The sequence below is a fragment of the Pyricularia oryzae genome, chromosome 5 (genome assembly GCF_000002495.2).
Source record: "Pyricularia oryzae 70-15 chromosome 5, whole genome shotgun sequence".
NCBI lineage: Eukaryota > Fungi > Ascomycota > Sordariomycetes > Magnaporthales > Pyriculariaceae > Pyricularia > Pyricularia oryzae.
In genome coordinates, this window is record NC_017852.1 from 1,341,176 (window position 1) to 1,352,680 (window position 11,505).

Below are 11,505 nucleotides of genomic sequence, written 5' to 3' on the forward strand. Positions count from 1 at the left end.
CTGGCTTTTGCATCAAAGGTAAACCCCATTTGGGTGAAATTGAGGGCGTACTGTACCTACCTACTTATCATACAACCACTTGGTTGGTTTTAGCGCCGAGCCACAACGCAGCTGCTTACTGCGAAGTATCTTGCGCAGTCAAGCTACATGCCACGTGACTTAGAATGCTTATTTCGTCTGCCTGTTCCAAGCGACCAGCCATCCTTTGGGATCCATACATACCTCTTTCAGGCAGCCGTAGACCTTGGTAAAGGCGTGTTGCTTTTGCCACCAAATTCGCATGATTCTGTCACTCACCAGACCTCCACAGTAATCTCACTGGGCTCTGGTCAGTAGTTGACGTGATCAGTGGCTTTCAGATCACTGCCACCCCTGTCCAAGATGCAACTTGCAGCCTTGCAGTGGGCCATCAAAAGTCGATCAATTGATGACTAGCTCAGGTACCCGTACCTGGATCTAACGGTTATCGCCGTCGCTACTGGGGCGATCGACGCGGCCATGTCTTTCCCCCAATACCTACACGTTTTTTTTTCGCCCTACCGAGCCGTTTCGATGATCGACGAGGTTTATCGGAAGGCTGTCTTTCATTTTTTCGAGGGTTTCCACCAGAGGCTCAGTGCGGCAGGACATATATCGGTCTTCATTGAACCTTTTTTTGACGCGCTTCGTTGTAGTTCGTCGTTCGCGATTTCCTTGGTGAGCTTACTCCACAAGTTGTGAGTGTGTGGCACATGGCTTTGTTTCCAAAACCGCCGAGATTGCGGCGTCGGCCTCCCTGTTCCTGAATATCTCGATCCAGCAGTAAACTTCCGTTGCTGGTCCTCGGCCAGATGATGGATGAGCGTGTCTGCAAATTTGTTCTGGGTGCCAAGACTGCGCAAGTAATGTTGCCGCTTTTTGACCATCTAAACCCCGAAACCCCCCCTCCCCCTTTTGCTCACTTGTAGCCCGCTCTGTACAAAAGTGTGTGCACGGCGAAAACATTGGCGGTTCCTTTCAGTAATGTCGTCGGAGTAACTGGGGTCGAGGTGTGTGGGAGTGGGGAGGGGGTGGTTACCCGATCACCCATGTTTTGTTTGGCCGGCCGTGTAAGTCTGACGCTACTTTCTTTTTTGGAGGGCTGAACCCAAAGACCCAAACGGGTGTGGTTTGCCCATTGCTTACTGCGCACCCAGCACGGCGAAATGTTTATAATATCAAGTTTGGGCGGCCATGTTTCATGACCATGCTTTTCGTTTTTTCGTTTTATCATCACTTGACAAATATTTCTCTTTGTTACTTCAGTTTTCTACCATCTAGTTTTATTTTGTACTGTTCTTCTCTATCTCGAGTACTCGTCCGAGTTTCTGCTTGAGACATCTACACTCCCTTGGCCAGGTTAGCTTCGAAATATCACACCACGGCCTTTGTTACTAGTGAATCAAGGTAAGACCACCCCCTTTCACATTCCAAAGCCCTTCAAAGTATCTCCTGAGCCTTTCACTTGGGAGAGAATCAGCTTGGGCTATATTGGTCAACGGTCTTCCCACTTTTACCTACTCTCAAGTTTCCTCCGGCGTCCTGATAGCTAACTTTCTCGCTCTAGCTTGCCTCTCTCTCTATACCTTTCTTATTGTCGCCCGATTGTAGTCAAAAGTTCTTTTTGATCATCTTCCAACATGAGGATCGGCCTCTTTTCCGCGGCCTTGGTGTCGCTGCTAGGCCTGACAGCTGGCCTTCCCACAGAAGCCAGCCAGGACCGTAATGTCACCCAGGTCTCGGACATGAGCCCAGAAGAAGTGTCGGACTACAACCAGAAGCAAGCAAGTATCGCTGCTGTCTACCCGCGACTGGTCCATGGATCTCAGTTTTCTCGGCGGTTTGAGTTTCTGAGCTTGTTCAAGAAACCCAAGCCAGGTATTTCCTACTCGGCCATACGCGATGAGGGAGGTTGCAAGACTGCCGACGAAATCGCCAAGGATGTTGCAAAGTTCACCAAATCTTACTCGTTCATTCGTCTGTACAGCGCAGACTGCGACCAGGTCAAGAACACCCTCGCAGCTGCCAAGAAGCACGACATGCAGTTGATGCTGGGAACTCGACCGAAATTTCCCGTCGCCGACGAGATCAAGGCGATTGCGGACCAGGTCAAGGGGGACTGGAGCATTGTTGACACCATTGCCATTGGCAACGAGTACATGCTCGAACTGAATCTGGACCCGAAGAACAAGGCCAGCGCTGGACAAATCCTTGCCAAGCTGGCCGAGGGCCGCGAGGCGCTGAAGAAGGTTGGATACCACCCGGACAAGGTCAAGCACGCCAAGGTTGTCCTGAACGAGGTCTGGTGGCACGCGCTGGAGAACCCGGCGCTGTGCGACGAGTCGGACTACTGCACCGTCAACTTCCACCCCTACTTTGACCAGGACCACGGCACGGAGAAGGCGGGCCAGTTCATGCTGGACATGGTCAAGAAGATGAGGGACACGTTCAAGAAGAACAAGCGCATCCACATCACCGAGACGGGCTGGCCGACTAGGGACGGCGACGCCGCCAGGAACCCGGGCTCGCCGCTCCACGGCAGGGCGTCGGTCGCCAACCAGAAGAGGGTCCTCAAGGACATCAAGGAGAAGCTCGGCGGGAAGCCCGGTGAGCTCATTCTCATGTCGCCCAACAACGACAAGTGGAAGGCCGCTGGTGCGCCGGATGACCACGTCGAGAAGAACTGGGGCATTGTCGAGTAATGATGTGCACGACTTGGGACTTGTTTTCCTGTTGTGGCAAGTCTTGTTCCCATTTTTTTCTTTGCGTCTACCCATAATACCCTATTCTCGTCCCTTTGCTACTTCAATTCTCTTTTTTCTTTTGCTATCATCTTCTCCGTCACATATGCTATACAACCCTTCCATCACGGCTTGTTCTAAGCGCCGATGGAAGCATCTTCTTAGTGGCAAGCAGCCCTGTCAGGACTTTTACTGGTACTAATAGTCGACCGAGGTCGTATTGCGTTTCATGTTTCTCTTTTGTCGACTTCTTTCCTCTTTCGATTCTTTTGTAAATGGTACTTGGGGTCTAGAAGGCCGGCGTTTTGATGGAAGATTTGTTCATATAGAAGTATTCTTGCTTTCAATCCTGACTATTCTGCATTCATTTCTTGGATGATGTCTCAATGTTGCGATATTGTGCCCAATTGCGGCTGCTGTACGAATATTTTTTTAATTTTTTGTCGGTGGGATCTGAGGAATCTTTGACTTTCTTAGGGTCTCGCGGGAAGTTTAATTTGGATTCAGAGCTTCTAGATAATATCATTTGTCCTGTCAGTGCCGATACAAGCCCGAACAAAGAGTAGCAGCATCCAAATAAGTGGCAGCTGGAACATAGTCCACTACCAGTACATACTGGTAGGTACCTCGGCAAGGGCGACTGTTATGGCCTACGTCGACTCAGTGGTCTTTCGCCATGTCGGCCGTTGGTCGTTCCCGTGATTGGAGACTTAGTTACCTATCCTAATCGAGTGATCATTTTTCAATTGTCCTCAACCGCTAATACGAAATGGTTCCAAATTATATGTGTTTTATTTGGTACCGATGACCCCTGAATTGTCTGTTGACGCAGCGAAATAAAACCTCGAGATGAATCTGGACATCATCACACGCGCCGCTCTCGCTCGAAAACCCAAAGAAAGGAGACGGCTGGATCGACTTCATGCCCAACGGATATACAATAATGGGATGTCGTTGCCCGGCAGGACCGGACTGTCAGCACACTTTCAGGGCTGATTTTGCTTTGCGTACGCCCTCACCCATTATCAGTGGCCCCTGACCACACTCCACATACACACAAACTGTAGCGCAAAGCCCGAGGTCCTAAATTTTCAACCGGGGGGGCACAGGGAGTCCGTAGCATTACGAGACGACGTGCAACCTGCCCGGCAGAGGGTCCGGACTAAACGGGCACCCGTCCCACCAGGGGCTATCCATGGGCTCGGATGTACCTGGGGCCTGCTGCAGCGGGCTTTGCGAGATTTCTTTCTCATGGGCCACGACTCCAGAGGAGAATTTGGAAGCCCAGCCATGGTGCGTCCTTGGGGTCTGCTCACTTATGAAGCGTAAAGAATTCCGGATTCTCTCAAGAAGCTGCTATTATCCTACTTTGGTAGTGTGTTAAACTATCAACGCAAGGCCCCGTTCCTCACCTTCTTAACAACCAGTGGTTGCGGGGCATCGGACGCAATCGGGAGCGTTTCGGCTGTCCAGGTCTGAGAAGGATCATTTCGTACCTATGCAAATGACGGTTTTTTTTTCTTTCGGGATGCCTGCACACATCGTTGGGTAGTACGGAGCGAGTTTGGTGGAGTGTGGGTCGCACCACGGCGGCTATGGCGGCGGTGGGGAGGGTCATGAATAATATGGAAGCCTTCATTCTGCCGAGAGCTCTTTGTTTGTCTTGATTGATGAGAAAAAAAAATGAATAATATTGTGTTTCGATATCAAATCAACTGTGTTGTTTGTTGGAGAATGAGTTGGATGAAACATAGGTGAGAAGCGGTATTACAAACTCTGGTCTTTTGGCGGCAAAAACATTCGCCTTTTTTAATGTAAATGTCTGCAAAGGTAGGAATTGGTACTATTTCGAGTCTAAAACATATTTTTGAAAGAACCCATATTCTTGGCCTTTTGTCACTCCGACCAAAATTTCGACACATCCTTGTATAACTCGGACCAAAGGATAAATAGACGGTAGTGAAGTCTGTTGCTATTTGTACTAGAACTAGTTCTGGTTCAAATCAGAGCAAGTTCTGTTGAAGGAGAACTTTTGGTAATTAACAATAAGAATAGATTGTTTTGGCAAATAATTATCCTTTGCAGAAACTTTGGTGCTGGCTGCGTGTTTGTGTCAGTTAGGCGTACTGCCTCACAGTTGACAGTTCGACGCGAATAGATCTTGTCGTCTGGGCTCATGCTTCCTGGGATTTCTACAGCTTTGACAGATTGTGTACAGCTGTACAGAAGTGACACAAACAAAAACGGGCAAAAGATCAAATTCCTGGCTTGACGTGTGTGTATAATAAATAATTTACGATTTGAGATATTTGTTTCATAGGATATATGTTAACTTCAACACACACACGGAAAGTTTGCGAGCAAGGTTACCATTTTCCACTTCAGCTGCCGGTTTGCTTTATATACCTAGTTGAGGGCATTAGCGGGTAGGTCAGCCGGCGGGAAGCAGCGTTCTACGTATTCGAGCTACGATGAAGGTTAGTAAAAGCATTTGATCAAAGTCGTGAAAGTCTATTAGAAATATGAACAACAATAGGCAAGAAATAAGAAGACGAGGATGAAGCGTTGTTGCAGCAAAGAATGAACAGGGAGGCCAATGGATAAAAAAAACATACATCCTTGCCCCACCAATTTGGGAATTTAGAGCCGGATAGATCGAGCCCTAACATAATGACGGTTTGGCAGAGCTGGGTACCGCAGTCGAGGCCGACACCCAGAAGGTAGTTGTACTTGCGGAACCAGACTGGTCGGTAGCGGAGCATGTAGCCCATGAAGAAAAAAGCAACGAGGGCCGAGGTCATGAGGTTCGTGGTCTGGTAGACGGGGAACCAGGTCGCACCATGCATTATTACGACGGCTGTGTTTTGTTAGTATTCACGGACTTGCACAATGCGATTGATACAAAAGGGGGAAATTGTTGCAAAAGGACGTACGATTGCACATCTTTTCCATGTCCCATGACGGGCGCCAGCGGTGGACAATGTAGACCATGAGCACCAGGGCCGGGCCGATCAAGAAAGCCCAGTAGATCCAGGCATAGTCGGATCCGCTGGAGAAGAACACCTTGGGGCCCAATATACCCCAGAGGACGGACAGACTGAGCGTGGGAGGGAATGGAGTTAGCTATGATATGCAACAGATTTTCAGGCAAACAACCGTAGCGTTTTCATACCTATAAAAGTTGCGCGTCTTCAGAGCAAGCCAGGATTCGGACTTGACCACACCGGTGAGAACGTCGACGCCGATCTCGTCGATGATGACACGCATGACTCCGTAGTTGATAAATGGCCCCAAGAGGGTGCCCCACACCTGGCCGATGAACATTTCCTTCTCGGGGATTTTCATGTAGAAGCCGAACTTGTAGTCGGAGATGAGGTTGAGGTTCTGGAAGACAAAAGTTGAAGAGAGATTTGTTAGACTTGATTTGGCACGCATTTCGACCGACAAGTGATACGAAATAGACTAACCTGCGAAAGAATCTGCCTCCCGTACACCATACACGTCAGGACTGCGCTAGGATTACCCGGAAACATGGCTCCGGCGAGGAGCTCGGAAAGAAAAGCCATGCCGACCTGGATGTTGGCCACACCCCATAGGATACCGTTGGGGAACGTGCAGATGGTCGAGACTACGACGATCAGAACGAACCCCCACCATGGGAGACCCAGCCCGGCGCCGTATATGGTGCCCAGGGATAGGGCGAAGCACACGGCCAGCAACGTCAGGTACCACCAGTGCGGCACCCTCGGGCAGCGGCTCATGAGGCGGAGGTAGGGGTCATTGTAGTCGTTGTCCCGGCCCTTCCATGAATCCATAACGGCGATGTAGGATTCCTTGCCGTACCAGAGCACCGCGTAAAGGAGGGCGCCGGTCGAGGCGGCGAAGCCCCAGAAGAAATACATGGCGTAAGATGGTGACCAGCGGGGCTCTGAGTAGGCGTCCATGGCGGCCTGGTCGAGCGTGTAGTCGCTGTTTAAGACGCGGCTAACGTTATACCGGGCGCCGGTGGTATCAAAGGTTCCTGATGACATGGGCGGGTAGTTCAAGGCATGGAGGGAGTTGCCAAAGTACATGATGGGGTAGATGAACCAGCATGTCAGGACAGCGCCAAGGACCTGTGAGGCGGTAGACCATAGTGGTGTGTACTGGTTCGATAAACGTTTGCTTTGGTTAGCTGAAAGCGTAGAGGAATGCCAGCTTTCGGCGAGGAAGAATTCTGGTGGTACTGACAAGAGGCAAAAAGAAGCCAGCATAGTTCCAATCAAGTGTGATGTCCAACATGCCAAAGCCATAATAGCCTGACCCCATGGCCCATCCCTTCCACTGACCATGTGCCATATAGCAAAGCAATGGAAGAGAGCCAAGCATCGCTAGGAGCCAAGTTAGTGCTTTGTAGAAACAGAGAAGGCTAGGCAAATCACTTACGGAACATGACCCCAGGTACCCATTGCCAGACAAAGGTAGCAACGGCCACATATGTAAAGAACTTGAGTGACTTTGTCGTGACAGATGGGTTCTTGTGCATGGCATCGAATAGAGCCACGTTCGGAAGGGTAGATGGATAAAACAGCTTTGGAGGGCGGACGAGAATATCGCGAAAGATGCCGGCCAGACCTGTATCAGCATGTTAGGTCTGTAAAGCTGCTGCTTTCTCGCCATGTTCAAAGCTTCACTTACCGTATCCAATCATCTGGGTTGTTAGGAGAAACATGATACCCCAACCAGCATGTATCCTACGGCCGTAGTGCATCTCCAGCGCAGATAGGGGACCAAGGCCCCAGGCAGTATAACACTGGCTTCTTTGTCAGAAAAACAGCCGATTGGATGATGTATTATGGCATGGATGAGCTGTCACTCACACTGCCCCAATATGCCACGACTATCAAGCCATGCTCTTTGGCATTCCAGGGACCTGGGTTGAGGCTATATCGCTTACCGCGCACGGTGAAGCCCCAATTCGGGAGGTACTTGGCCATGGCATCCCCCATGCCCCAGGAGAGTAGTTGGACGGCGTAGCTGGTGAGAATGGCCGAGTAGGGCTTGAAGTAGTACATACTCGAGATGCCACAGCCGCACACAACCCAGAATGTAGACAAGATCCAGAAGCGAAAGGTCAAGATTGGCTCGCTACTCACAGATAAGATCCAAAGGTCAGCTATCATAGTCAGGGTACTCAAAAACAACTAATTGGCATGGCATACTCGAAATCATTGTGTAGATCGACTGTTTTGGCGACAAGCTTGACTGGATAGTCTTTGAGGCGCGGATCGATAAACTCCTCGTCATCAGCGGGCACGTATATTTTGGCAGCATCCTGCAAGACGGAATCATGCTGAGATGCAACCTCGATGCCATCTCCTGTCTCCGACTTGTCGTTTTCTTCTTTGGAAGTAGCTTGTTTGTGCTGTCCCTTTTCAAAATCGTGAATAGCTGGATCACTTGAGCTTGTCTTCTCGAGAGGGTTGTTCGCAACGATCTCAGTTGGAGTAATGCCATCTGGCCCACCTTCAGGGACGACAGCCATAACGATGGCTTTTAAAGACTATACTTGAGGAGAACTTTGGGATAATTGGACTGGGTAAAAACGAAAATGGCATGGAACAGGAGCCTCCGGTCAAGCCAAGGGCAGCCACGAGTAACTGGAGATAGAACCATGACCCCAACTCGAGGAGCGGGATGCTTCCTGTTATCTGCAGCTGCGACGGCATTGTGACCGAAAGAAGCCGCAGTCCAACACCAGTAACATCAGAGTCGGAAATGTGCATGGTTGGCGGGTGGTTCTGCAACCGCAACTGCAACTGTTACGTCTTGTTTCCCCGCACTTGCGAGGCGATCCTTTATCGCCGGCAACGTATGCTACGTCCTAATTACACGGGAAAAATAAACTCATATCAGAAAGCTGCATGTTTATCTTTTTCGGAAGACATAGGGGTCCATAGGAAGCTTCCTAATCGGGAGAAAGAGGGGCGGTAGTCAACGAAACAAGCTCTGAACGGCCGAATGCTTGAGTGTGTTTGGCAACCTTGGCTTGGGGCCAAATGAGACTGCATCCACGCGTATGCCAGTAGCAGCGCTAGAGGCGAGTTGCGCCATTTTGAATAAAAAATGGAGATGGGGAGCACCTCTTTTTTGGTTGTCGTAGATGGGTTGTTTGATCGCGGTTTGCAAAAAGAGGGAGTTTTCGGACTGAAGAGAAAATACTTGGGGTTTGTATCCTGAGGGTTTGGGTTACAAGCATGGTTGAGTGGTCGGTCGTACCCTGCAAGCCTGGAACTGCTTGCTTGGTTGTGGTTCTCGACAACGTTTTAACTTCACCTCAATGGAAGCATCAAAATTCGAATCAATGAGTTCAAAAATAAACCAAAAAAATGTCGCAGCTGGGCTCAATCCGATATGTAGCAGCAACTAAAAAGTCGCCGCTAGCCGCCCTCCTGCTAAAATGCCACGTAAAACCCGGAGCCAGCAAAGCGCGCGAGGGAGTGGCTGCCGTAACTGACGATGCTGTCGAGCTATGCGTGTCCGCCCAGGCACGTGAAGGAGAGGCAAACAAGGCTGTGGTCATTGTTTTGAGCAAGGTACTGTAACGATCGATACGGAAGGTCTTTGAGGATCATTTGCCTCTCGGACAAGACGAAAAAAAGGGGTGCGTGGCTGATTGCTTGCTTTTCTTTTAAATGCAGGCTCTCGGACTTGCCAAGTCGGACGTGACAATCACCCACGGTCTAAAATCCCGCGACAAGACTGTGCTTATCAGCGGCAAAGTGGCCCAAGGACCAGAGGGGGACGTCATCTCACGAGCTCAAGAGCTGCTTAAAAAGGCCTCAAAGGTGTGAAGGTTGAGATGCTTATCTAGGACCTGTCACAAGCATAGCCCTAACTAGGAGACTCGTCGACACCGGAGGGGTGCTCAGGTTATTGGCACGATGCTTAAACATAACCTTCAAGCCAAACCGCAAATTAAGCTTTTATTCAGCACTCCTTTGCGTTCCTTGAGGTATACTATGCATACCTACCGGTAAGGTATGCAAAGCTAAAGGTCCCTAGTGATGGGAGCATGAGTTGACGCTTGACCCAATCAGTAGACATTTCGATTTACAGTAGTCCCCTAACCCTCTTCGTACAGTGCTGAAGAACTCAATGCGCACATTGCTTCAGCCTCTTGGCCTCTGATGTCACCATGATTTGCCAGAACATGGATTGAGCTTTGAGCTGCAAAAGTATCGTGAACGACATCCGAGAGACATCCATCAAAACCGCTTCTTCACAATCCCTCATTGGAGCATTTATCCCACCTGAGAGACACCCACAAATCTACCTAAACAATGGCATTCAGAGCATTTAGGCCGGCAGCAGCCATGGCTGCACGGACGACCGCCAGGCGCGGCTTCCACACGACGCGCCCAGCATTCGTCAAGGCTGGCGACCCGCTCCCGGACGCGGAGTGTCTTGTCGAGGGCTCTCCGGGCAACAAGGTCAACATTGCCAAGGAGTTTTCGCTCAACAATGGCCTGATCATTGGCGTACCGGCCGCCTTCTCGGGTGCCTGCTCGACCAGCCACATCCCTTCATACATGAAGCACCCCAAGATCAAGGATGTCGGCCAGGTGTTTGTCGTCTCGGTCAACGACGCCTTTGTGTAGGTCTTCTTTGCTGTCTTGCTGATCGGGTTTGCAATTCCTGTGCTCTCTGTGGCAAGCGGGGAAGGACCCGAAATCATGAAATCGAGGCTAATTCGAGAGGGAATCGTCGGGAAAATAGTATGAAGGCTTGGGCAGAGCAGATGGACCCTGCCGGAGACTCTGGAGTAAGTGCAAACATCATGTCGTTAAATATCCCGAACGATTAAGCTTACTCTTGCTCGTTAGTTCCGCTTCCTGGGAGACCCCCAGGGTGTCTTTACCAAAACTTTGGACCTCGACTTTGACGGCACGGCCATCTTTGGCAACGATCGGAGCAAACGTTACGCCCTCGTCATTGAGAATGGTAGAGTCAAGTCGGCTCACGTAGAGCCCGACAACACCGGAACAAACGGTAAGTAATACTTCGTATTTGGGATTTTTCAAGTCATGGCTGCCACGTTGCAGAATCAAATATTGCACTATTTTCTTGGGGTGAAAACCAAAACTGACGAGGTTCACCCCTACAGTGTCCATGGCCGACAAGGTTCTGGGATGATTTGTTGTAGGATCTGAACGGTTCTCAGTACTTCTTTGGCGTCTGAATAAGTGTATCAAACGTAGGTTAGAGTCCTTAGGAAATCCGAATATAAAGAACAATAAACCCGATTCGTGTTCGTCTCGATGAACGATCTCGGGGAGATCAGTTTGGTAGCAATTACGGTGGTCACGTGAGACAACCGCAACTTGTCCCTAGATGCGCAGAAGGTTTTGAATCCACTTTTTCGAAGCATTGGACGGACCAACAATGAACTTCGGTTTGGTGTTGGGATAATTCGGCGCCCCACTGGGTACGTAGTAACAGCAGCCAGAGACCAGACCGATTACATCACTTCTGTAGTTAATCGAGAAGATGTTATTCCCTATATTTCAAAGTCTTTAGTTCGAATTGCTTAGTTCTACTGTGAAATTGGAACACACTTTGAAGATTGATTTATTCCCGCTGCTGAAGGGTTTGACGGTTATAACAGATTCCATGTTCAGAGGTTTCCAGACAACTCACCTAAGGCATTCACACAGTGTGAGAAGCTTACCCCTGCATTCTGCGTGGCTGGCCAACACAACACAGT

General features: G+C 49.8%; 4 protein-coding genes across 4 annotated transcripts; 2 read left to right on the plus strand and 2 right to left on the minus strand.

The window, feature by feature from the left end:
* The first annotated feature begins 222 nt into the window (after positions 1 to 222).
* On the plus strand, positions 223 to 3,223 carry MGG_00863 (uncharacterized protein). The gene is made up of 2 exons (XM_003718061.1): positions 223 to 1,425; positions 1,586 to 3,223. The coding sequence occupies exon 2, from the start codon at positions 1,659 to 1,661 to the stop codon at positions 2,718 to 2,720; it is 1,062 nt and encodes a 353-aa protein (XP_003718109.1). The 5' UTR covers positions 223 to 1,425; positions 1,586 to 1,658; the 3' UTR covers positions 2,721 to 3,223.
* Positions 3,224 to 3,881: 658 nt separating this feature from the next.
* MGG_17355 (uncharacterized protein) lies at positions 3,882 to 4,398 on the minus strand (the record flags this gene model as incomplete). The annotated part of the gene is made up of 3 exons (XM_003718062.1): positions 3,882 to 4,115; positions 4,172 to 4,255; positions 4,345 to 4,398. 3 exons carry the CDS (start codon positions 4,396 to 4,398, stop codon positions 3,882 to 3,884), a joined length of 372 nt encoding a protein of 123 aa, XP_003718110.1.
* Positions 4,399 to 4,794: 396 nt separating this feature from the next.
* On the minus strand, positions 4,795 to 9,626 carry MGG_00861 (oligopeptide transporter 6). Its single transcript, XM_003718063.1, has 10 exons — positions 7,961 to 9,626; positions 7,619 to 7,886; positions 7,437 to 7,551; positions 7,185 to 7,373; positions 6,990 to 7,129; positions 6,227 to 6,904; positions 5,932 to 6,143; positions 5,693 to 5,856; positions 5,375 to 5,616; positions 4,795 to 5,225 (listed from the first exon to the last, which is right to left on the minus strand). Exons 1-10 carry the CDS (start codon positions 8,281 to 8,283, stop codon positions 5,166 to 5,168), a joined length of 2,391 nt encoding a protein of 796 aa, XP_003718111.1. The 5' UTR covers positions 8,284 to 9,626; the 3' UTR covers positions 4,795 to 5,165.
* Positions 9,627 to 9,931: 305 nt separating this feature from the next.
* MGG_00860 (AhpC/TSA family protein) lies at positions 9,932 to 11,044 on the plus strand. The gene is made up of 4 exons (XM_003718064.1): positions 9,932 to 10,395; positions 10,518 to 10,563; positions 10,625 to 10,790; positions 10,906 to 11,044. The coding sequence occupies exons 1-4, from the start codon at positions 10,082 to 10,084 to the stop codon at positions 10,932 to 10,934; spliced, it is 555 nt and encodes a 184-aa protein (XP_003718112.1). The 5' UTR covers positions 9,932 to 10,081; the 3' UTR covers positions 10,935 to 11,044.
* Positions 11,045 to 11,505: the final 461 nt, after the last annotated feature.